At 42.2% G+C, this 25,304-nt stretch overlaps 5 protein-coding genes across 6 annotated transcripts; 3 read left to right on the top strand and 2 right to left on the bottom strand.

The window, feature by feature from the left end:
* The first annotated feature begins 1,386 nt into the window (after nt 1–1,386).
* LOC138626246 (betaine--homocysteine S-methyltransferase 1-like) lies at nt 1,387–4,051 on the top strand. The gene is made up of 8 exons (XM_069707753.1): nt 1,387–1,471; nt 2,005–2,137; nt 2,253–2,365; nt 2,493–2,684; nt 2,780–2,927; nt 3,033–3,215; nt 3,314–3,542; nt 3,651–4,051. The coding sequence occupies exons 1-8, from the start codon at nt 1,454–1,456 to the stop codon at nt 3,730–3,732; spliced, it is 1,098 nt and encodes a 365-aa protein (XP_069563854.1). The 5' UTR covers nt 1,387–1,453; the 3' UTR covers nt 3,733–4,051.
* A 1,279-nt stretch (nt 4,052–5,330) lies between these two features.
* On the top strand, nt 5,331–9,050 carry LOC138626245 (betaine--homocysteine S-methyltransferase 1-like). Its single transcript, XM_069707752.1, has 8 exons — nt 5,331–5,437; nt 6,416–6,548; nt 6,695–6,807; nt 6,953–7,144; nt 7,248–7,395; nt 7,841–8,023; nt 8,246–8,474; nt 8,586–9,050. Exons 1-8 carry the CDS (start codon nt 5,420–5,422, stop codon nt 8,761–8,763), a joined length of 1,194 nt encoding a protein of 397 aa, XP_069563853.1. The 5' UTR covers nt 5,331–5,419; the 3' UTR covers nt 8,764–9,050.
* Nucleotides 9,051–10,275: 1,225 nt separating this feature from the next.
* On the top strand, nt 10,276–13,918 carry kgd4 (alpha-ketoglutarate dehydrogenase subunit 4). 2 transcript variants are annotated; one of them, XM_069707751.1, is made up of 5 exons: nt 10,276–10,617; nt 10,932–10,998; nt 12,321–12,384; nt 12,610–12,818; nt 13,306–13,918. In XM_069707751.1, exons 2-5 carry the CDS (start codon nt 10,945–10,947, stop codon nt 13,321–13,323), a joined length of 345 nt encoding a protein of 114 aa, XP_069563852.1. In that variant the 5' UTR covers nt 10,276–10,617; nt 10,932–10,944; the 3' UTR covers nt 13,324–13,918. The 2 variants fall into 2 exon arrangements, with proteins under 2 accessions (XP_069563852.1, XP_069563851.1); XM_069707750.1 differs by having other exon boundaries at nt 10,927–10,998.
* Nucleotides 13,919–15,435: 1,517 nt separating this feature from the next.
* Nucleotides 15,436–18,411, bottom strand: pdxp (pyridoxal (pyridoxine, vitamin B6) phosphatase). The gene is made up of 2 exons (XM_069707748.1): nt 17,618–18,411; nt 15,436–16,539 (listed from the first exon to the last, which is right to left on the bottom strand). The coding sequence occupies exons 1-2, from the start codon at nt 18,213–18,215 to the stop codon at nt 16,193–16,195; spliced, it is 945 nt and encodes a 314-aa protein (XP_069563849.1). The 5' UTR covers nt 18,216–18,411; the 3' UTR covers nt 15,436–16,192.
* A 2,863-nt stretch (nt 18,412–21,274) lies between these two features.
* LOC138626229 (UDP-glucuronosyltransferase 3A1-like) lies at nt 21,275–24,772 on the bottom strand. The gene is made up of 8 exons (XM_069707724.1): nt 24,707–24,772; nt 24,305–24,468; nt 23,867–24,031; nt 23,003–23,211; nt 22,636–22,781; nt 22,414–22,499; nt 21,686–21,905; nt 21,275–21,582 (listed from the first exon to the last, which is right to left on the bottom strand). The coding sequence occupies exons 2-8, from the start codon at nt 24,438–24,440 to the stop codon at nt 21,315–21,317; spliced, it is 1,230 nt and encodes a 409-aa protein (XP_069563825.1). The 5' UTR covers nt 24,441–24,468; nt 24,707–24,772; the 3' UTR covers nt 21,275–21,314.
* Nucleotides 24,773–25,304: the final 532 nt, after the last annotated feature.

The raw sequence follows: 25,304 nt of genomic DNA, 5'->3' as shown, positions 1-25,304 counted from the left end.
GTGTGTGTGTGTGTGTGTGTGTGTGTGTGTGTGTGTGTGTGTGTGTGTGTGTGTGTGTGTGTGTGTGTGTGTGTGTGTGTGTGTGTGTGTGTGTGTACTTTAATGTGTGGCAGCACATGTAAAAAAAATAAGGACAGCAAAGAAGTCTGTGGGAAGAAAAGAAGGTGTTAATAGTTGACTTACATACATGCAATAATCTACAAGCACCAGTGGTTTAAAGTCCGGTGTAATAGAGCTTTCTGATACAAGACAACGTGGTCGGGCGTAGATACTTCACATCTAAATAATCAGCACGGTTTCAAGGTGGACACCAAAGATTAGTGTCATCAATTCAGTGTCTGACCAGATGTGAAACATAGACCCATCTCCCCTTCTGTTCTGAGTTATGGTGTTGAATAATGACCAGAAAAGTGTTTTTGTATTTTGATGTCACAGTGAAGCTGGCCTTTGACCCTTTGGATATAAAATGTCATCATTTCACTAATTTATTCTATCAGGAATTTTGTCATAATTAGCATATGGATTCTTGAGTTAACGTGTTTTGTGACCTTTGGCTAGAACATTATGATCAGTTTCTTAGATATTGCATTCATGAGAATTGGATGGACAGACGTGGGATCACAGTACTCTTCACCACTGACCCTGGATCACCGAAATCGAATCAGTTCATCTTTGGGACCAAGTGAATAAGTGCTAAATCTGAAGAAATTCCCTCCAGGCGTTCCCTGACATTTTACATGCACTAGAATGGGAAGGTTGGACAATCTGAAATTTCATGGCTATGTTGTAGGTCCTAAAGAAACAAATGCCATAATAGAAGACAAGTAAAAACAATGGAGAAGCTATAATAATTACATTTTGTACATTTTTGCTTGAAAAATTACGGATTATAAGAATATTTGCTCCGATTGATACATATTGCTCTGTAGCTTCAGTTGCAGGCACCATCTTTTGATTTGTGTGTTAATACTAACAGGAGTCTTCACAAATGGACAAGTTAAATTGTGAGGAGAATCAAAACCAGAACCATAGTTGTGTACTCTGATTACATTTTAAAGATGCTGTGGTCTGTTTAATAAACTCCGGTGCGTTCCCTTTTTGGGTCACATTTCACTTTGATCCACAGTTTTCCAAAAAGTAGTTCATGACAAAGCACAAATTGCTTGGGAGTACGTCAAGGTTAAACAAAATGTTGGCCGGATTGGAAATATAATCATTACACAGATGGATCTCTTCCTGACTCAATCTCACCTCAGCTGACCGTTCCAAGGTCATCTTCCCCGACCAGTGAGCCAAACTGTGTTGCATAATGTCAAAACAGTCAAAACAGAAACGGGGTAATTAGACATGAACTTGGCATCAACATCAAATCCTCCCATAGTCATGCAACAATATAAACTGCTGATGAACAGAACTCGGCACTCTTCCACCACAAAAAGGGGTTGATGAAGAAATGGCAACTATTAAGAAGGTAAAATTAACTTTCTGCACATATTACCACATGTTATTATTTGTATGAACATCTGAAGAGAACAGAGATTTTGCAATGTAACTGTGGGGCACCGTGGTCCTGTTAGTCGATGGACTGTGATGTTGTAATAAAACATTGTCAGTGCAGGTTCTATGTGTGCGCGTGAGTGTGGTTTGTGAAACAGCCAGCCTAAAGCAGCCGTTGCCGGAGAATCTCCAACTAAAAACTACTTTTTATCTTTGCACCTTTGAACCTGAACCGCAGCTTCTCTCACGTAAACACACATTGAATCTTCAAATTGTGATTGCATAGTATACAGCAGATATTTGTCCATTTTTCAGCCACAACATGAATTTCATCACCTTCCTGTGCTCTCAAATTATACCTTACTTTCGTGCTTATCATTTGTGGCCCTCCCTTCACACGTATTATTTTTAAGAATATGAAATGAGCAACAAAATATCCATAAGCCTATAACCCATTCAGTGTAGTGCAAAGGTTAAGTGTGTCCATGGATTCCTCTGCTCCCACAGGGTATCCTTGAACGTCTCAATGCCAGGGAGGTGGTGATTGGCGATGGGGGCTTTGTGATTGCGCTGGAGAAAAGGGGATACGTGAAAGCTGGGCCATGGACTCCTGAGGCCTCTGTCACACATCCTGAGGCCGGTGAGACAGACAGCACTCACATATTTTGAAAATGAACCCTCACAAAGTCAATACGTAGGATGCACCAACCTAAACAAGGTTTTACCTTTAATACGGAAAAGTGTGTTTTCTTCAGTGCGACAGCTGCACAGGGAGTTCCTGAGGGCAGGATCTAATGTCATGCAGACATTTACGTTCTACTCCAGCGATGACAAACTGGGGAACAGTACTGAGGCACTGAAAATCACAGTGAGTGTATAACTTTACCACCAACATGAGAAAGCTTGTGCAGATCTTGCAAATTCCAGGCTTTGACTCTTTAGCATTTAAACATTATGCGCATTGTGTCGCATCAACAAATTCAACATTCTTTCAGGGAACACAAATCAACGAGGCAGCATGCGACCTCGCAAGGCAAGTTGCCAGTGAAGGAGACGCACTGGTAGCTGGTGGAGTGTCTCAGACTCCGTCATACCTGAAGTGCAAGAGCGAGACAGAAGTGAAGGCCATCTTCAAGAAACAGCTGGAAGTCTTTGTGAAGAAGAATGTGGACTTTCTGATTGCTGAGGTGGACTCACATCATGTTTAAGTGAATTCAAGCCCTAGAAAAGTTCACAGGTCCTTTTAAAACTATTGCTGACTCTGTTGTTTGTGTCCCTGCAGTACTTTGAGCATGTTGAGGAGCTTGAGTGGGCCGTACAGGTGCTGAAGACCAGCGGGAAGCCTGTGGCGGCTTCTCTCTGCATGGGACCAGAGGGAGAAATGCACAACGTCTCACCCGGAGAGTGTGCTGTCAGGCTGGTGAAGGCTGGTATTTTATAGGGCCTGATCTCACACTCTGTCCTCTCATTTCACTCGATTGAAATTCACCTGTGTTTTCAGACACAGCAATAATCCATTCCTCCATGTTCTCCAGGTGCCCAGATTGTGGGAGTCAACTGCCACTGTGACCCCATGACCTGCGTGAAGGCTGTCAAGTTGATGAAGGAGGGAGTGGAGAAGGCCGGGCTAACGGCTCACTACATGGTGCAGCCCCTGGGGTTCCACACTCCCGACTGCAACTGTCAGGGATACCTCAATCTGCCAGAATTCCCCTTTGGTAATATATTTTTCTTGCATATTAAAAAAAACAAACAAACAATGAGTCGCGCAATTGGCAGCTTCTCACATTTGTCTTATTTCTCCTTCTTCGCTCAGCTCTGGAGACCAGGAGCCTGACCCGCTGGGATGCGCACAAGTACGCCCGAGAGGCCTATAAGGCCGGCATCCGATTCATTGGTGGCTGCTGTGGGTTTGAGCCTTATCACATCAGGGCTGTGGCAGAAGAGCTGGCCCCCGAGAGAGGCTTCCTCCCGGCTGCATCAGAGAAACATGGAATGTGGGGTGCCAGTCTGGAGATGCACACCAAGCCCTGGGTCAGAGCCAGGTAAACCATCTGAAAATATTCAATAGACTGAAATGCACACTATTTTAGGACTATAGTTATTTGGTGCATCTTTTTTCTGTGTGTAACCTGGGTTTTTATCTCCTCTAGGTCCAGGCGTGATTATTGGGAGCACCTCTTGCCCGCATCTGGTCGTCCCATGTGCCCGTCCCTCTCCACACCAGACACATGAGCAAGACAGAGACAAAATCAATGCACCCCTCCCTGCAGTCCGTCAGTAGGAGAGGGACGATGGAGAAAGAGTGCTGTCTTTGTAGCAACAAAGCTCCAGTTGTGGAGTGTTATAATGTAAAGCCCAAAACAACAAACCTAACTTAATCTTGTATGTATTTTAATTATAAAAAATGCTGTTGGATTTCTGAAAAAAAAAAAAAAAAAAAAAAAAAATTAAACTTAGATAAAACAGTGTCTTTACTCAGAAATATATCACACATTTCACATTTGAAATGATTTAAGAGGTGACTCGTAATGGCGTGTATTGATTGATCCTTTTCTGTCACTCGTCTCCTCTGACCTCTGACCTGTGGGCTCCCTCAAAGGTCCATTATGGGTGCAGTTTTGTTTTCATTTTATGTGTGGCCTCTTGAGTCTATTTTTATAACACACTTATATGCAGATGTTCCCCATATATACCTACCGCTGAACACCAACTCTGCTTCTTCTTTAAAAGGTTAAAGAATGTTAAAACTCTGAAAAAAATTCTCAGTACTGATTAATACTGATTAATCTGAGATTTTGCTGCTCAGTCCTTCACGCCTCCCAGCAATGCGACTTGATAAAATTTGATCATGTCTCTGTATTATGGCACCCTACTGTACAACTCATGTAAAGAACCTGGGGATTGCTTTTGATTCCTCTTTTACATTAGACCTCTAGATTGAATCTCTTGTCAAAGCTCCTTTTCTTAAAGTAAATTCATGCCTTTCTTTCAAAGATCTTGAGAAAGTCATTTATGCTTTTATTACTTTGAGGTTGGACTATCGCAATTCTTTGTATGCAGGAATGTGCCAGACATGAACATCCTGGATGCAGGTTGCTGTTTTGGCTTAATATAAAAAAATTTTTTTACAAATCTGGTGACAGCCATAGCCGGAAGTATTATGTTTTCTGGATAATAGACTTGATATCAGTCCCATTCTTGTGAATGCAATACAATTATTCAACTCCATAAACTGAGGAGCAGAAGGGGAAATTGGCACATTATTTGACATTTAGGACAGATACAGAATTTATTATTTTATTTTAAGGTGTAAACCTTGGTGTCCATCTAGAAATTGTGGTGATTGTATAGATCTTTTGTGCTGCCAGGATTGAAGTTGAGTGTGAACCTTTCACTTTATAGAATGTATTGCTTCTGTGCAGCAACATTTACATGAGTTTGGACAGATATGCATGTAAACTACAATTTGAGTGGTTAGTAGAGGCATACAACTGCCAAATTGCTTATTTTGTCTTTAATATCTTAAATGTTTTAAGACTATTAGATTGTTTTAATTTCATTAAAACTGACATGTCAAATGTGTTTGCCTGATATCAAATTGAACTGAGGGAATTTGTCTATTTAGGGTCACTAAAACTGGACCTCACAAAATAACAGGAACGCTGACAAACACACCAAGAACTATAATTAATCCGGACCAAACTAGTAGCACACAGTCTCAATACTCCCATTCAGTTCGAGAGGGGAGGGGAAGGAATAAACATTGCAGTTGTGTAACTTGGTTCTTGCCAATCAGAGCAGCTCTTCCTCAGATCCCTCCCCATCTTCAGTGAGATTTATTGTGGCCTTCTGCCCCACTCTAGTGTCACTTCAGCCTCTCAAAGTCTGAGTAGTCAGGGGTCCACACAGCTGCAGGATTATGGCACCATCAAAGAAGGTATGTGTTAATTTTTGTCTAAAGGGAAGGTATGCTATCAGGACCATTCCGCAGAATATCCACGCAAGAATGTCATTTTCAAACTCCAAAGTTTATCACATTATTGAAACATTTAGTAGTGACTTAGGATGGATGAGCACAAATTACAAAAAAAGCAAACTATATATATATATATATACATATATATATATATATATATATTTGATATTTGATATTTGAGTGGAAGAATTCTGCTCCCATCCTGGTGCACTGCTGGTGAGCAGTTTTAGGGGCTGGATATTTAGAGTTGTGTTTTTGGGTGGTGTGTATTCTGGGCAGAAAGCGATAGTATTCCTAATGAATCTTCTGCACAACTGGCGTGTCAGGTCACATTTCTCCAACCACTGAAGCTTGCAACTGTTACTGGGGACGTAAGACCAATGACGCTTTGAATTCTAATTTAAAAGTAGGAATAGCTTTTAATTAATTAATAAATTAAAAAAAATTCAAATAAACTTCTTTTACCTTTACCTTAAAATTTGCCTCACTAGGGAAAAAAAGTTTCATTTTCTCCCCCCACTAATAAAGAACAGAGAAATTAGTTTTCATTACTGATTTTATTATTGTAAAATGTGTAGGTATGTCAAGTGTTCACATTAGCCTTTTTCATGAGGAACAAACTTGACTCAATGTGATTAGAGGTTCTGGGGAGGCTTAATGGAATGCGTGCATAACAGGTGGAGCTTTTCTTAGTTTTAGATATGTGAATGAATAACGCTGCTAACTTGTCAACTCGTGGTCTTTGAGATAAGGGGGGATGTGGCACTGGATTTGGGAAACCACAATGCATAAGGCATAATGGATTATAAATTTATATCAGCTGGTGGTCTCCAGGTTTTCTTGGAATGAAACATTGTAGACCCCCAGTGGCTCAGCAGTGGCATTTGCAGCTTGACTAATCAAGTCATACTCAATGTGTATTATTGTAATCCTTCACAGGGAATCTTGGAGCGTCTTAACGCTGGGGAGGTAGTGATCGGGGATGGAGGCTTCGTGTTTGCCCTGGAGAAGAGAGGCTACGTGAAGGCTGGTCCCTGGACCCCTGAAGCTGCTTCAGAGTACCCTGAAGCAGGTGAGAACCAGCTGTTACACCAACTTTAATGGGTTTCTTAAAGTGGACTCTTCATTATTCTCTGCAGGATTTTATTTCAAGAAATGTTGTGTGTGTGCATTTGTCAATATGTTTACCTTATGATCCAATTTCTTAATGATTTCCAGTGCGACAGCTGCACAGGGAGTTCCTGAGGTCTGGGGCCAACATCATGCAGACCTTCACCTTCTACGCCAGTGACGACAAGCTGGAGAACAGGGGCAACAAGATGACCTTCACTGTAAGTTACATGGACAATGTCACCTGTGCAATGAAAACAGTAGCTAAAATGACTCCAGCCATTCCTTTATCAACGCAATGTTAATCACAAAGTAAACGTTTGATTCTCATCTTTGCCCCCACCATGATTTGGCTTCCTTCTGCAGGGAGCTCAGATCAACGAGGCCGCCTGTGATCTGGCCCGTCAGGTCGCCAACGAGGGTGACGCCCTGGTTGCTGGTGGAGTGTGCCAGACTCCATCCTACCTGAGCTGCAAGAGTGAGGCAGAGGTGAAGGCTATCCTCAAGAAACAGCTGGATGTGTTCATCAAGAAAAATGTGGACTTCCTGATTGCTGAGGTAGAGATTTTGTAACAAACACCAAGAGGCAACTGAATGCTGTAAAATAACTGTATCAGTTTTGTTTATTTCTGACGTTGGGTCTTCTGCCTCTGTCCTGCAGTACTTTGAGCACGTTGAAGAGGCCGTGTGGGCTGTGGAGGTGCTGAAGCAGACAGGGAAGCCTGTGGCTGCTTCTCTGTGTATTGGACCAGAGGGAGACATGCACGGGATCTCACCTGGAGAGTGTGCTGTCAGGCTGGTTAAAGCTGGTGGGTTCTTTGATACAGTTTATCCAAAATGACTCATTAACATAACTTACAAGTCCACATTCTTTCCCAATAGAGCAGCTACATAGAATTTAGTTTTCCAGTGAGTGTAAGATGAATGTTGACATTTAATTTTATAATAACTGGCCAATATTTATTGTTGATGAGGACATTTCGAACTAATAGATATACAGTACGATATAACACATCTGTTGTTGGTTTAATGGTGAATCTTTAAAGCAGTCTACAGGCCAAAACTGTGTCCAGTAGCCGTTCTGTTCAGTCACCAGCACCAAAATGTTTACCATTTCAAAGAACGAGAAGAATTTGAAATTTGAAGACTTTGCTACCACAACTGCAAACCACCGTTCGTGCTGTGTCACTTAATTGTGTACTTTCTTTCCTTATCTGTAACAGTCAGCCTAAACCATTGCGTGTACTTCTGTAGGTGCCCAGATTGTGGGAGTCAACTGCCACTTTGACCCCATGACCTGCGTGAAGACTGTCAAGTTGATGAAGGAGGGAGTGGAGAAGGCCGGGCTGAAGGCTCACTACATGGTGCAGCCTCTGGCATACCACACTCCCGACTGCAACTGTCAGGGATTCATTGATCTGCCAGAGTTCCCCTTCGGTAATAACATACTGTGTTGCACTTAAAATCTGCCATTCAATTGCCATGGATAAAATTACACCCTAAAAAGAAGTGCTTTCTTTATGTGCATGCCTTTACACCCTCTGCTGGTGTGCTGTATTACACTGCAGCAAGGTTACACATTCAACACAAAAATGCACAATTCTCACCACAAACAACCAAACCGCAATTAAATGTGTTTAAAACGGACTTTTCTGTCAGGTCTGGAGCCCAGGATCCTGACCCGCTGGGACATGCACAAGTACGCCAGAGAGGCCTACAATGTTGGCATCCGCTACATTGGCGGCTGCTGTGGGTTTGAGCCTTATCACATCAGGGCTGTGGCAGAGGAGCTGGCCCCCGAGAGAGGCTTCCTCCCAGTTGCTTCTGAGAAACACGGCAACTGGGGTGCTGGTCTGGAGATGCACACCAAGCCTTGGGTCAGAGCCAGGTCAGAGGCAACTACTAATCTGTCAATCAGCCACCAAGTACCATGCATATGCACATAAAGTCAGTCAAATGTGAAGTATTGGCTCTTGAGTATTCTTGTTTTTTCTTTCAGATCCCGTCGTAACTACTGGGAGAACCTGAAGCCAGCCTCTGGTCGCCCCCAGTGTGCCTCCCTGTCCCTTCCCGATGGCTGGGGTGTCACCAAGGGCCACTCTGACCTCATGCAACAGAAAGAAGCCACTTCTCAGGACCAACTCAAAAAGCTGTTCGACAGGTCAAAGAGCCACTGAGTCCGTCTGTCTCCCTCAGACCTGGCAGCAGACACGAGTCAAACAGCTGTACTATGGAGCAACTGATGCACAGTGGTGTTACACTATCTGCATACACTGCTGCACCTAACTAACTTAATGTCAAGCAGCAAATCCTCACTTGAGACTGGCACTGTTCTGAGTGTCTGTCGATTGTAAAACTGAGGCCAAAGTATCTCAAGTTAGGAGTTGCCCCATGTTAAGATCGGGACCTTTTTGTTATCCATAACCCTGGACCAGTTTGTTTAATAAAATAAGATCAAACAAAATATGAATTGGTTACTTGACTGTTGAGATGTAGTTTCTTGCTGTGGATGGGAGGGTGGAGTTTGGGTGCAGTATACTCTCAGTCGCTGCCTCATCACTTCCATCCTCTGTAGATGTGGCACCATCACACAAACACTTTTATTACTGGAAAGAACATTTAAACCTGGACAAATATGTAATACATACTCAAACATGTTTAAATAAGGCAAGGTTTCAAAGCAATGAGGGCTAACACAAAACCATTAGGCCTAGCAGTAGCAGTGGTGATTATCATTTTTTTTTTAATTATTATTGTTATTCATAGCTAATTCCTGCCATGGGAAAGTAAAAGTCTGAATAATTGCAGGTCTGTTACTCCCCAGACACAGCAACCATTCAAAAACATAGCACCGGAGTGGATCTCTTCAGTCCGTACAATACAATTTCTAAACATGCTGTTAGGGTTTGGAGACTCCCTTGTCCCACACTGTGGTTTAAGTATAATTTATGAATTCCTAATTACACATGAGTAAAAAGTCCTAAAACATGGCGAGGCTTCAGAGGGCCATGCAATGAAGGAATCCAGGAGTAATGCTGTTCTCATGAGGCTCATTTTTAACCACATTTACAAAGAGCTTCATTGAAAAGATGTTGACACTGTGTTCAACTTTTAAATCCTTTTTTAATCAAAGAGAAATACGAATTTTAGAGCATACAAACCAATCCACGACGGTCATTTACATTACTTTTTCTTTAACGGTTTTATACATCACAGCGGGTACTCTTAAGATCAATTTGCTCCATATAAAATTAGGCCTGTGAACAGTTGAATCAGAGTTCTGTGCATTGCAGGCTGACCAGCAACTCTGCACTGTAAACCAGAGCTTAGATTAGCCCGATGAAACTGCTATTGAGCTGCATTATGAGAATAGTAATATACAGCATTTTATAATAGAGGCCCAAACATTATTGAACAGCAATAATAAGCTACATTCAGTTGGACAGTCTTTATGTATGCCGTTTATTCGGCCTATGAAATATTGGAGGGGGATCGTTTGTTTATATCTATTATATTATGTGTAAATAAAAATACAGCACAAGAGGTTTGAGGTTTAGTTTGATGTTTGTTTATTAAAGCGCACTGTGAAGTTTTCCGCTGGTGACACATCTTCATCCATAAAAGATCTCTGCTGCCTTCCTCGTTTATAATTGGACGAGCTTTGACCACGTGACCGGGTTATCCGGTTCTTTTCTTTTTAAGGGGGGAGTGTGATTCAGGACCGGGTCCGGTGTCTGTCTTTGCCCCGCACAGTGGCCTTGAATGACATTTTCCGTTATCACAATATTGACACTATTTTTTTTAATTTTTGTTGCCGTTTACCTGCTTTAAGTGGAATTAAAACACCTTCGGAGGATTTCCGGGACCTCGGCTGATTTTCCTCCACAGTGGATTAAGGTCTCCGAGTGATCTATTTTTGTCCATGTCCTTTTTGTCCGGGACAGTAACAGAAGGCTTGTAGTAATGGCCTGAACATTTGACCGAGCAGGACCAGTCACTGACAACCTATCTGTCGGCTCATCGCCAGAAAGGTAAAGACGGAGCTCAAACGTAAGATATGTCTCATTAAAAGAATTAGAAGTTATGTTCATGTGTAAGTTTATGTCTTCTTGTCCAGATAACATAAATAGTCTCACTGCACTAGGATGAAGACTCATCCTGTATCAGATAGACTTTGTCTCTTGTGTCCCCCCCTCCCTGCACCATATTCCTAAATCGCATCCCCTGGACCACTGTGCGTTAATGGTATAGACTCCCCTGTTTTCAGTGACCACAGCGCCATCATGTGGTGTGTTTCCGCAGCTACAGGAACTGCTTTTTTTTTTTATATATCCCGGAAGTGAAGCCGTGAGGTCGCCATGGGGAGCAAAGTCAGCTCCAAAATGGCAGCTCCCGCCGCCCGAGTGATTCAGGTAACGTCGCTCCTGATGTCTTTAAGTGCTCCTGACGTCTGCGTGTTGTGTTGAAATGAAGGTTGTAAAGTCAAACGATGTTTCTCTGTTTCTTCTGAACAGTCGATGACTTGTTCCAGCGGGGCCGTTTGGAGAATAACCGTCGTACCCTTGTTAGTGTCCTTGTTAAACCGACAAACACAGGGACATGTCCTCCTTTTATGATGTCCTCCTTTTATGATGTCCTCCTTTTATTATGTCGTCCTTTTGTTATGTCCTCCTTTTATTATGTCGTCCTTTTATTATGTTGTCCTTTTGTTATGTCCTCCTTTTATGATGTCCTCCTTTTATTATGTCCTCCTTTTGTTATGTCCTCCTTTTATTATGTCCTCCTTTTATGATGTTGTCCTTTTGTTATGTCCTCCTTTTATGATGTCCTCCTTTTATGATGTCGTCCTTTTACACACTAAATCAACGTTTACTGACATTTGAAGTGTCCCGGCTGTCCTAGAGACACACGTGTTGAGGAGGTCAATAACTTTGGTCCTGAGCTGAAACGACCTAAAAAAAAAAAAGCTCCAGACAGAATTTACTTTGCTGCTGACTCAGTAATCACCCATTTTGTCCATATTTGTTGTCAGTCAAAGACAAATATTTGATGTGAAAAGCTCGTATCTTTGTACCTTATTAGACCCAGAAAACCTGTAAACAACTGCGACCGCAGTGGCTGGTTTTATAATTGATCAACTATTGGATTACTTTAGTCTGATTAGAGGAGCCAGAGTGGTGAGGTCACGTGTGGAGCTGCTTCCTGTGTTTGTTTCAAATTAAAAGTGCCCCAGCTTTTTTTTTTAATTTTGTATTATACAGTCCAGTCCTCTACTACGTACTTCTGTCAGCGCACCTAGTTGTGTGCCGACATTTTTGACAGGGTAGCACAAAGTGGTTATTTTACCTAAAAATAAATGTGTTTCACACACACGGTAAATATGCTGATGGCAGTATTGTGGTACACTTGTGTGGACTTGTGCAGCCGCTGTTTCTAGACTCGGCCGGTGGTCCCTTCTCTTTCTGCTTTGCAGCCGTGATGGCAGCCTTTGAGAGTCTCCTACTCCGATGCTTCGACCTATAAGAGTCCCACCGCTCGGGTACTCATCGAAAATGGATTTAGATTATTTGTTTTGTCCAACCAAGAATCCAAATTCCAGATATGTTGTACTTACTGTCACATAAATCAGTGAAACGTAGAAAACACTCACATTTGAGAACGTAGAACCATATTTCTTATCATTTCGTGAACTGACCCTTCAACTGACTGACACGGACGTTGTGTGTTTTCTCAGGCTGTTCGGCCTCGTGCTCCTCTGATCAAGTTCCCCAACAGAGAAGGCAACCCAAGGCCCAACGGTAAGTCAAATAAGAGTGAACGAAGTCACGTAGCTGACATTATGACGTATAATGAGGAATGCACCATAAATCAGTTTGTATTACAACCTCTCTTTTGTTTTGGGGAGTATTTTCACAATTTTGTGTCTAACTGGTTGGATGTATTAATTTAGGTGAACACATCTTTTACCCAGCGATTATTGCTTCTTTTTTTTTTTTTTTTCTTCTTCTTCTTTCCTCCTCCAGCCCAAGAGGCCTTGAAGACATTAGCGGTAAACCTCCCACAACACAACGCTCCCAGCTCCCCTTCGGCTGCAGCGCCACCTCTGTTCTCCAGACCTCATGTACCTTTGACTCCGATCCCCGGCTCGCCCGACACCCTGGCCTCCACTCAGCTTCTGCCTGCCAGGTACCGCAGGAGACTGTTGACATTGGATGAAATGGATTACATCCAGGTGAGGAGCGGAGACGTACAGTACGGGGGATGAGGTGGTGGAAAATAAGGGGGAAATGTCCTGACGGCATGGTTGCTTTAACATTTTTAATTTGGCGGCAGTTAAAATTATAACGGCTTGCCTTTGATTTTGCCTTTAATAAAAACATGTAGCGTGAAAGTTGGCTTTAAATCTATGAATGTTAACCGTCAGCCTTATTGCACCGTAGGTATCGGTATAGATTTGATGTCATTGATTGGGAATTAGGGAGAATTTATAACAGGAAAACGACAACAAAAGGAGTTTGACGTAACCGTCCATCGCCATTTTATAAACGGTAAATACCTAGCGGTAAGAACTGGTAATGTAAATCTAAGTAAAGTTGGACCATTAAAGAGAATATAGGGAGCTTAAATGTCATGTTTATCATCGGTGAATGTGAGTTTGTTTTGTTTGTGTTTTTGTTTTTTTTAACAAATTTGTATTCTGTTTTCTTTCTTTGCCACAGCGTGGTGGACCGGAATGACATGAAGCGACTTGATCACTGCAACCAAAGTCCTAATGTGTTGGAGATCAATATGTGTCTTTAAGTCTGTTCCTCAGCACCAGAGAACCCAACGCCACCAGATATGTAGAATAAAGTATTACATGAATCCTGTTAAAATGTACATATGTTTATTTTTTAGATTTAAAATCTTTATTGTACTTTGAGTTCACTCTATGGGACATCTTCATTGTAACACACGCTGCAAACGCGCAACATTAACTTCTCGGTTTTCATTTATTTACTGCACAATCCCGGCAGTTTTTTTTTTGTTGTTAACAAAATTATTTAATTTTACTGTACCAGCTTATTTCACTATTCTTCTGGTTTTTTAATTTTGTCATATAATTTAGTTTGAGCTTCACCTGCAGTGTCACCATACCCGAATCCAAGCACGAGGCTCTGGGATAATAGTATAAAATGCTTTTTTTTGTTCATGTCCGTCGCTGCAGTAAACCGACGGCTCCGTTTCTTTGGAGCTGAACTTATGCTGAAGGGACGGTGGATATCGAGTTGCAACAGTACTGCATGAAATAGTGGATTTAAAAAAAAAAAAATTAAAAGAATATTTTTATTTTGATTGTGATGTTCTTTAGCCTGGACTTACACACCCAAGTTCATTTTGTGAATACGAGTCTGACCACACTCAACTGAGGATCGTGTCCAGCCATTGCATCCTAATGGACAAAGACCTCCGGTCGATTCTGAAACTATTGCAGCAGCCGTTAATCAATCGGCATTGACCGTCATGACGCATGCTGTGCGCCTAAACTCGCCAAGCTGTAAACAACAAAAGACTTTCATCGGATGTTAGCAGAGTGTACAGTCACGTCGGTAAAAGACCACGTATGACCTTTTACAAAAAAAAATTTAAACCACAGTTATCACAGCGGCTTCATTTCTTCCAATATTTGCTGGCGTGGCTAAAACTGTGCTCATTGCTTCATCTATCGCTGCCACCGCCACTATCGTTGGAACTGAATTTACGGCGTACTTGTGTACTAACAATCACTATTTTGAGTGTAATAAGTACGTTCACACCGTCGAGTACGGAAGAAGGCGGTGCGCTACGAGTGCCCAGATGATGCACAAGAAGCGCGAAACTCTGGACACTTTTCACCCAAACGGTCGCCATCTCGGCGACGTAGAAGAAAGGGGTCGGACCACCGACGTGAAGAATTTTCAAATTAAGGCGTCTGAAGAAGCTGCCGCTGTCCCTGAACACAAAAGCGTTTTGTTTTTTTCCCCCCCACTACTGCTGCTGGGCAGAAACCGTCGGTGTTTATTGAGTGTGTTAAACAGAGGGCACGAAAATGTGTTATTTTTGGATAAAATAATTAAAGCTGCAGGTGAGTGCAGAATGAGGGTGTGTGATTTTTTTTTTTTTTTTTTAACACCACCACCCTGTTCTTGTTCCTGCACTACACAAGTAGGAGTTCTAACATGTAAGAGTGCTACTTGTTAACGTACTAAAGGGGACGTTATGTAATGCGGAAACGCAGAATTAGTACGTCCCAAAACATAGTACGTTGAATGCAGTAAGCCAAAAAGTACCAGGATGTCCTACGCGGGCCAGCGTGCTACTCCGGCTGTTGGGACCCACAATCCTCCGTACGGCGGAAGATACCGAGCCGCCACGACGGTTGGTGGCTCTCGTGCTCCGCCCGTAACGGGAAGAAGAAAGAGGGGCATGAAAAGAAAGCCTGCTTGTTCCAAATCGCATGCTTTTCCCTTTTTTTTTTTAATTCAAATGTCAACGCAACGGATCATGATGGACGGGACCAACAGGGGCAACGTTCAGGGTGTATTTTTTTTTAGTTTGTCCCAGCAGCGTGCACACCGCGTGCAATAGTACACACTTTTTAACGACAGCTGCAGCACGTACTAAAAGTGAAAAGGAGAAAGTATGCAATTCTGAACGGAAGGAGGGTTTTCCAGACTATAACCAGAGCGAAGGCCGAAGCCGTCAGTGGGCGGAGCCAGGCCAGATGTTCTTATCACGCTCGGTGTCGATACGCAGACATCAGGACAAGCAGAAGAAAAGGACATTTGTAATAGCGCACCGTCGTCGTCGCCTTTCACAGATGAACAAAATTCAATTGCATTTTCGGTATTTATTGTTGATACCATTGCTGGCATGCTCTATAATGGTAATCATTGACAACATTGAAATTTCACAACAGTGCAGTATGACCAGCCAACATTAATGTGCTACTGGGTTTCTAGCAATGAGTCTCAGTAAGCCGTTTATTACTCGGATGAGTGACATGACAGAAAGATCAAAAGTAAATATATACACTTCACCTGTTTGACTTGGCATATTGTCATCTTGGTCTCTACCAGAGCCGAGAGGCTCACCGTTTCTCCTCCTGTCACGAATTAAGCAAGGAGAAGTGACATCCAGGAAAACACACTGGAGAAAGAAATTCTGCATCAGTAAGTACACAACTCCTAAACACATGAATTCAGAGAAATTCATGGCTTTACAAAAATACCTCTGGATGTCCAAAACCCAATATCAAACACCATCTATGAACTTCATGAACAAGAAAGTGCAGTATATTCATATATTAATATAAACACAGCAACAAGGAACTGCCAAGTCACAAATGGTCACAACACGAGAAGAAACACGGAGGTATGCACTGGATTACTCTTGATTATTTTCACGGAGGATTTTCGTTTCACACGCGTCTCGGTCACAACATAAACAGCGCCTTGTTATTTCAAATCATTGAGAATTGTGGATTGTTTTTTTTTGTTTGTTTTTTTCTGCAAATGCTAGACTCAACATTGCATTTGAAATGTAGTAGAAGCAACCTGCGCTGCACACTGCAGGCGAAAAGACTCATCAATTGCTCTGTTCCTCCAGTTCCTCAAAAGCAGGTAGGAAGTCAGCGATGGTGTCTATCACGTAGTCGGGCGCCAGGCTGCGGTTGGTGGTCAGGTCACTATCCCTGTACTCCAGGGCCTCCTCGACCTGAGACACGCCGGTGAGAGTGAGCATGGTGTCGAGGCCGCAGTTGGAGCCGAACAGCATGTCCGTCTCCAGGCGGTCCCCGACCATCAGGCACTGGGCGGGATCAACCCCCCTGAACTGACTGGAGATGCACTCGAACATGAAGCGGCTGGGCTTGCCGATCACGGTGGCCTTGCGGCCGGAGGCCACCTCCAGGGCCGCAATGAGGGACCCAGAACCTGCCGGGGGAGCCAAGGCAAGAGATTAGATCTCAGTGGAGCTGAACAGACTCCTCCAAATACGTTCGACTACAAGTGGAGTTCTGTGTCTCTCATCAACCCAGAGTGCTGTCAGTGATTGGCAGGAGGCCACGACACCTAAACACTTAGTCACAAAAACGTAGCGTTTGATAGCGTAGGAATGCTCGTTAAAGGTCCTGCGACACTGGATGTGCACGTGCCAGCCAACTACTAATCACATACAGTGTACTTAAAACTACACTACTGCCCTGCACAGTCGTTTTAACACCTACAGTGGATCAAATTATTTTGCACTTACATGAAGGATATTCATTACTTAGTAAATTTGTACGTAATCAAATGAGCAGAAACTAAAACCAGGTGGTATTTCTTTGCCTCAGGTTCTCGGCTAAATAATGTGATGACCCTGACGTGTAATCTGCTGTGTGCGCACCACATGTGGTGGTGGTGGTGGTGGGGTACATAAACAATGCACAGAGTGAAAAGAATGGAAATCAATAGTGGTCCTATTCAGTCATGCGTGATCCCTCACAATAGGCACTATGTTTATTTGTATTTTTGACAACCTAAGTGCGTAGCAAAGCAGAAACGCAGCTTTTGTTGGTGTGAAGTATTGGGTTCATGCTGGACGTACAGAAGAGCTGCAAACCTCTTTAGTACAGTAGATTGACAGTGATGCGTTTTCACATACATATCATACAATATAGCATGAGGTAGGCCTACATATTACAGGACACCAATAGAGGAGACCAGTGATCCAGGTTACATTTTCTTTGAGCAGGCTATTTTGTTGAAACAGGTTTAAATTGGTTTACCAATTTATAATAGAAATTTGATTGAGCTTCACTATGCAATATGCAGCTGTATAACCAACAACAAAAATCTAAATCAGTAAGAAATGCTTAACTGTCACCTCAAATTGAGGCTCTAGCTCAGGGCCCCCTTTAACTAATCTATCCATGTTTGGCAGTATACAAATGAAGAACTGGGGGAAATGAGCAGCATTGCGAGTAACTACACCTGAACTGAATTCAACCGGGCCTCATCACAACCCTACCTGGAAGTATCCTTCCACCCGACAGCGGGTGCCAGGGGTCGTTGTCGGTGGCCAGGAACAGACAGTCCGGGTCCCTCAGGTAGCACGAGGCTTTGGCCAGTTTGAGAAAAGTCAGTTTGTCATCGTGTCCCACCAGCACCGCCTTGACGTCTGCAGCCAGGGGGCAGTTGTAGATGGTGGCGTCCGGCTCGTCCGCCTCCTCCACGCAGGGGATGTCCGCCTCCTGCAGCTCTCTGCGCAGTCCGTCGCAGCCGATGACGAACACCTGACCGCAGACCTTGACGACGTCTCTCAGGTAGAGAGCCGAGCAGTACGACGAGCTGAAGATCTGCTCGAGGATCACGTCGGTGAAGCCCAGCCGGTAGAACTTGTGCACGTAATTCTCCCGCGGCCTGGTGCTGTTGTTGGTGACGAACACTACGTTTTTGCCTCGCCGAATCAGCGAATTCACCACCTTCGCCGCGCCCGTGATCGCCTTCTCTCCGTGCCATATGACCCCGTCGCAGTCGAAGAGAAAGAAGTCCTTCACCTCGAGCAGATTTCTAATCTGCGGACCTCGAATTTTCTGGCAGCCTTTGAACCCAAAGGCGCCTGCCATTCCGGCTTTTTCCTCGGCCTCCTCCGTGTTTCACCTGCTAATGGCGCCCCATGTCAGAGGCCGGTGCATAATGTGGTAAAGACAGCAGCAGAAACGATATGACAACAAATCAATGTCAGGAAATCACATTGCAGAGTCCTTGGTGCAGTTACATACACGGGCAGCGGGCTACATAAACATTGCCGTCCAGCCACGCCCACGCTGTCAGGACTGACCAATCAAACTGCTGCACTTGTAGCCAATCAGGGCCGTGCCTGTCACAAGTCTTTCAAGAGCAGCAGCCTCTTAAAATTAAAATTGCGCCCTCATTGCTGCTGGCGGACAATTTAAAATATTACATTTTATGTATATGAAAGAATATAAAGTAGTATGTAAAGTATATAAAATGCTGGATTAATAATGAGAAAATAAAACGGATTTCGACTCAATTTAATATATCTATATTCTGCTGGGTAGTTACTGTATGTATAAAACAGCCTCATATTTCACAAGACAAGCTTCTTTTTTTTTAGATCTTATAAAATCTAAATAGATAAAATCGTATCTGTAAAATAATTACTAACTATCTTTTACATAAATATAATGGAGTAGAAAGTAAAATATTTCCCTCTGAAATGGGGTGGAATTAAGTCAAAGAATAAAGTAAAAAGATGATATTCAAACAAAGTAAAAGTAGCTCCATGATTATTTTTGGAGCATAGTAATACAGCTACAATATTATTAACGAGATGGTAGTAATTTAGCAGATCCTAAAAACTGTTACGATAACAAGAGTATCTGAATAAATGTCATGCATTATGTAATTTGATTCTTGTACAGGGAGCCTTGATTTTTTTTTTAGTCTAAACTCAACCAAGTCTTTTTCTTCAGGTCACTAGATGGGGCTCTAACCCGCAAACAACATGGACATGAACTTAAGAACATAGAATGATTAAAATCCCAGCAAGTCTAACATGTAGAGTATATTCAGACAGTCCTACTCTCTCTGCATTCGACGGTTTCCCCCATTCTGCCGTCGACTATCAGAGAAATCACTGGGCTAGTTGACTACCAGCTGTATTCCTCATTTTCTCTTTGAACATCCGACTCAGCACAATCTCTCGACCTTCAATATTTACAGAAAAAATTACACAATTCATGCTTCACGGGCAAAACTATTTCATTGTAAATCAACTCCCACTTGCTGCAGCTTACTTTGTTTGCATATGAAACTGTGATGCCGTCGTCACGAATGACGTCGTTTTGTTTATGTTGATTTCATTTAGCTTGTTCCTGCAGGATACCTGTGGTAAAACCACAACTTATTGTCATGGTTGTAAACAAAATGTATAGATGACTCAAATTCCAGCCTAAACCAACATTTTAAACAGAACCATAAATTAGACACAGTTGGAATATCAAAATGGCCAAAAGTGACACAATTTGTTACTTTTAGTCAGTTGTGTTAGTTGTTTTTTATTGTGTGGTATTATGATCACAGGTTGTTTTTTTTCTATTTTCTGTCTTAGAATCTTTTTCTTCTTACCGCTCTAAATTCCCTGTGTTCTACTTTGCTTTGCTGTATTCTCCTTCCGCTTCATAAGTTTTTACAATTTTCAGTCCTTTCCTTTTTTTCCCCCCCAGTCGTTCTGTCCTGTCATGTTTTTGGCTGCTTTGCCCTGCCTGTTTTGGATTGCGTGCGAGACCGAGGAAGACTCAATGGCACCCGCAACTGCCAGAAAAACAGACAAATGAAATGCAGGAAAGGAATGAAGGAACGGACAGCTGAATGGACAGAGAACAAGCTGTCCTAATTGGTCATTATTTCCCCGCTAATCTATATTTTCCTCCCTGCTAACCCCCAACACAGATGTGAGGAATGGAAGGGAGGACAGAACAGAGAGAGGGGGTCCTCCGAGGCCTGGTATGTTCTCAACAGTGGCTCGAGCACTGACCGTGAACATTGTTGTGTGCTTTTGTGTCTTGTTTAGGAACGGGAAGGAGACTCAATGGAAACCAGCAGAGGAGGGTGTGGGGGTCAGAGTTGAGACTTGCAGGTGCTGCTGGTGGTTAAGATCCAGCAGACCATAACGCTGCCCCAAACACACGCATGCACGCACTCACATGGAAGCCAAAATTTCGTAGGCGGAGCAGAGTTTGAGAATTCAGGTGTATCCTATGTCTCTTTTCATACTTGGTTTACACATGTTTAACCAAACCAAACAAGCAAAGCAACACACAAAAACAACGTTAGTTCAGCATTTGTGTGTGTGTGTGTGGTTGCGTGTATACTGTGAATCACCCCTGCGTGCAGCGTGGTCAGGTCAAAGCCGCACAGAGGTGTTGGACAATGTGGCGCTGGGGTACAAATGAGATGTCTGGTAGACATAATGGCGCTGGGAGGGGAGAGGGCAGGACACTTGGCACCAGGGCTGTTACCCTGAAGAAAAAAACTGGAAATGAAGAAAGAATATAAAACTACTTAACATGAAAAACAAAATGGACCAATAGTATTAATGGTATCCCTTACAGAAAAAAACCCCACATGAATTACACATGATTACTAAACACGTGATCAAATGTGAAACATGTATTTTTCCGACGGGAAACACGTGGTTTTGGAACATTTTCTTGATAATGCGTGAAACCCAAGTAGATTCCAGTGTGGAAACTTTTCAGCATGTTTTTACCATGTTATTGTATTTTGCCATATGTGGTAAACATGTGTCATACGTGATCAATGTGTCCTGTGGGGAAAACATGGGAAACTATTGTTACAATTTTTTTTCTTTGTTAAACATTTGTGAATTTTCTTCTGTACAGTCCTTTGTAGCTCTTTTTGATAATCAAACGGAGTATTCTGAAATGAAAAAGTTATATTTTTGCTTCTAAGGGATGTGGATGCTACGGAGGAATGAAAGTTTGAGTTGTCAGTCTGCTACCAATTATTTGTTTTATGAATTTACAGGTGACCAGCATTGATTAGTTACAGCAAGAATGGTTTATTTATTGAGCATCTGCAGTATTTGAGGGCAACAGGAATACTCTTTATTTCAAAGTTTCTCTTATTGGTATGAAGACAGAACTAAAGTGTAAGACTGAAGTGTCTCAGAGGAAACACTAGTGTATTTTTTTGTGTTTGTCCCTGTTATTCTTGTTCCTACACAAAGTCCAGCAGAAAACTACAGGTCCAAGAAGCCCCAGGCAGAGAAGAAGCACCAGGTCCAGCAGGTATCTCTGGTACCAGGGTTGCATCAGTGATGCTGGCCTTAAATGAGTTCCACCTCCACTGTGCAGAATGTGCTCCACCCACTGGATGAGTCGACGGGTTGGAGGGACAGGATGGGATCTGTGGATCCTGCTGAGGGACAAAGCTGACGTCTTGAACCTAGAAAAGAAGAAATGATTAGGAATATTAAAGGAAGAGAGAGATGGGAAGTCATTACAACTCTGTTTTCTACTGGCATTACAAATGTTACCCATCCACATGCCTGATGTCCTGTATGAGTGTTCGAATGGTGGAGTTGAGCAGCTCCCTGGTGATGTGTGTGGGGTTGATGGTGAGGCCATACCCTTTTGTCTCAGCCCTCACCACATTATCAAACTGGTCTCCAAACAGAGGGATTCCCAGCACAGGAACAGCATGGTAGACTGCCTGTAGCAGGCTGTTTTGTCCACCGTGGGTGATAAAGAGACGCACTTTTTCGTGGCCTGATTTTAAACAGAAAAATAGAGAAACTTCATTGTAAAGGACTAAAGGCAGTAAGTTAAGGTCTAGAACAAATTGATAAAACATACAGATGAGAACAGTCTATGTTCCAGGTTTTAAATAATGCAGACCAAACGAGGGTAAACCTAATTTTCAACGAGACATGGGTGGGGACACTTTTTTTATTACCATGATTTGATCTGTACGAAACAATGCACAGCAGGAAAATTACACCACAGAACAGTGACCACGTGATACATCCACAATTTATTCATTCTGGAATGTACTATATTATAGTTTTAATGAGATACAACTTATTTAATCAACATTTAATGCAAAACTTTCGACCTCTGCTGCATTTTGGTTTTGTGTCTGACATGAATCTACCTTGAAATTCATTGTTGTGGTCTCACACTGCCAGCAATTAAAAGCCTTTTGGCAACCTACAATACACTGTAACTGTAACTTGATATTTGTAGAAAAGGGTAAAAAGAAGCAGACGGTTCCTACCTAGTAGGTCATTAATAGGCAGCCAGTCCACTAGCCTGAGATTGGGAGGTCTGTCCATGTGAGAAGGCCATCGCTGAGAGTCATACCTGCAAAACACTGCAGATTAGGAACGTCGCAAACATCCTGACCTTTTTTGGATTTGGGGATTTTAAATGTTTAGAAAACTTAAAGCTGTTAAAGGTGAGGTGTTTTATGTTTGTATTGATTGTATCGTGCTTTTACCTCCAGAGCACCCCCTGAGGGATCCTGGAGAAGCCAGCCACCAGTTCCACCAGCAGAGGGTCCACAGAGACTGAAGACACCATTGACCCCAGAGTTATGACAATGAAACCTGCCTCTCCAAAACTGGAGATCCATAACTCAAGATCCTGAGGGATCGTATGGGATGGTGTAAGGGCAATAGAGAATATACACAGAGGGAAATTTGCAGTGTGGAGTAAGGCAGGTTGAGAGGGATTTAGATGTGCACAGAGAGAAGAAATAGAATAAAGTAGGAAGGTGAAAGGTAAGGATACAAAAAGAAGCCCGGTTAATCTGAAAACTATAATGTCACAGATATAATTTAGGTATGAGTATCAAGAGAAGAGACCTGCTCCAGCGGCTTTGCCGGTTTATTCAGCAGACCTCCCACCAGCACAGTGTAGGGCATAAGAGGCTGAGGAAACTCAAGAGAAAAGTCCGTGTTGAAGGCCCAGAGTTCAGCTCCTTGGTGGAACTCACCGAGACCACCAAGGGGTGGGCCTGACTCAAGATGGCGCTCAGCTACTTCCTTAAATGTCGACCACACAAGTTCCTGACCTTTGATGAGACACAAGACATAATCAAAAAGCACCAACATTGTATGTCAAATATTTGTTCAAAGTTATTCTGATTTAATTATAATTACATACTGTTAATAGGAGTTAACTACACCACTTAAAAGCTAGTTGCAAATAATGCAAAGCACTCTTTCAGTAAGAAATGGACAAAAGCGGCATGATACCAGGAAATGACTATTTCATATGATCGCACGAATAACTCTTATTTCTCAGATAGTAAGCTATTGTCAATGCAAACTATGTTAGACATCAGCAAAGAAGGCAGATTTTAATGAGCTAGGAGCACGTGTAACCATCCTCACCACATGCACAGCAGTTTTGGTAGAATATCAACCAAAACATGTATGGAGGAAATCACAAATTATAAAACAGCAAGGATTATTGTATTTGGAAGATGTGCTAGTTATTGAATTTAGGTGAAAGTAATTAATGAGAGTAGTTATCTAAAATAACTGCCATCGAGTCAAAGCATTCCAAATATGAGATTTGACATAAAGTATATAAACATTCATGATATCTAAAAATGCGCTAAGGTAGAATATTATTATGTCTGGAGGGCTACTGTGTGGAGGGAAAAAAGTGTGCTATTCAGTAACCCAGATAAAGTGAAATCTTCAGTGTAACAACAGTCTTACCTACGGGAGCCAAGAATGCATAAAAGAGGTTCTTTGCACGACACCAGAGGTCCATGCGGTCGGACAGCTGGGAGCTGAACACTGGAATGTAGGAGACCGGGCTGGGGAGAGCGATGGACAGAGGACCGTTCAGAGTGCCAGGATAAAAAGCTATGTAGTTGACAGCTGAAATAGATCGAGAGTGAAGTACATGAAACTTTTTGAGCTGTTGACAGATTTAGAATAAGAACACTACGAATCTGGCTAACAGTTTGTTTGAATTACCTCATTTAAATAAATCACTTTTATTCACATCTACAATAGGCAAACATTGCAAGTGCTACAGTATTGGTACTGTACGTGAAATATGATGTTACTGGAGTAATTTTAAGGATGGTAGTAATTTTGACATAAACCAAAGTGATATATATATATATATAAAAAAAAAATCAGATATACCAAGTTTGTGTGCCAAGATGAAGGAACAGGGGTTAAAAGCATCAAGGATGGCGATGTCATAGCGTTCCCTCTGGAGGAAAGCTATTATCTCTTTGTCCCCCAACAGCTTGTCACACTGGAAGGACAGATGCCCCATGAAGTTTAGAAATTCATTAAAACTATCCCTGAGAGAAAGAGAGGAGGAAAAAGAGTGAGAGATAAAGACGGAGAGGAGAAAGAAAGAATCAGTTAAAATCCTTTAAAATGTAACGCAGCTAGAGACACTTATTTTCCAGGAAGGCTTAGAAGCCTCAGAGACAAATACTTAACATCAGTATGACATGAATTTAAGAGTTTGTCTTTTTATTCTATAATTCTTATTCAAGTAAAAAAAAAAAAAGTCTCCTAAAACCTGTACGATACCTTCCCAGTAAAAACTGTGTTTGTTGCTCCAGGAACCAGCTATTGTATTCCTTGATGTATTTTTCTCCTAAGGACCAGGTACTTCTCCTGTAACTGTCTGCACGGCCTGCATAGGAAAAACCTGGGAGCAACGGAAATGGACAATACTTTACAAAAAAAATTAGTTATTAAAATATTTTTCTGTGCATGTATGTTTGTGTGTGTAAGTGTACCTGTAATAACAGGGGTGCCCAGCTGAAAGAGCATTCGGACCTCGTGGCCATGCTGGTGTAAGTTATGAGAAATTTCATCTAATAATAAGAAGTGGCTTCCTCCTATGAGAGAGATGAAATAGACATTTCTAAAAAAAAACTGTGCTATCATTAAAGTTTGCAACATGGTGTATGAATTTGCATATATCACACTATTTTCATATTTAATATTTTTTTTACTGTTATTTTTATGTCTTTACCTGTATCTATAAATGCTGCTGTAGCTACTTTCTTAATCCCACAAGGGAATTTTTTTTTCCCCTTGTGGGATTAAGAAAGTATCTATCTATCTATCTATCTGTCTGTCTGTCTGTCTCTGTCTATCTATCTATCTATCTATCTATCTA

Source organism: Brachyistius frenatus, unplaced genomic scaffold (assembly GCF_029030835.1).
Source record: "Brachyistius frenatus isolate BFR_SWC_R1_liver_20210118 unplaced genomic scaffold, ASM2903083v1 Contig_72, whole genome shotgun sequence".
NCBI lineage: Eukaryota > Metazoa > Chordata > Actinopteri > Embiotocidae > Brachyistius > Brachyistius frenatus.
The sequence above is the reverse complement of the archived record's forward strand: the minus strand, read 5'-3'. Positions and strand labels throughout refer to the sequence as shown.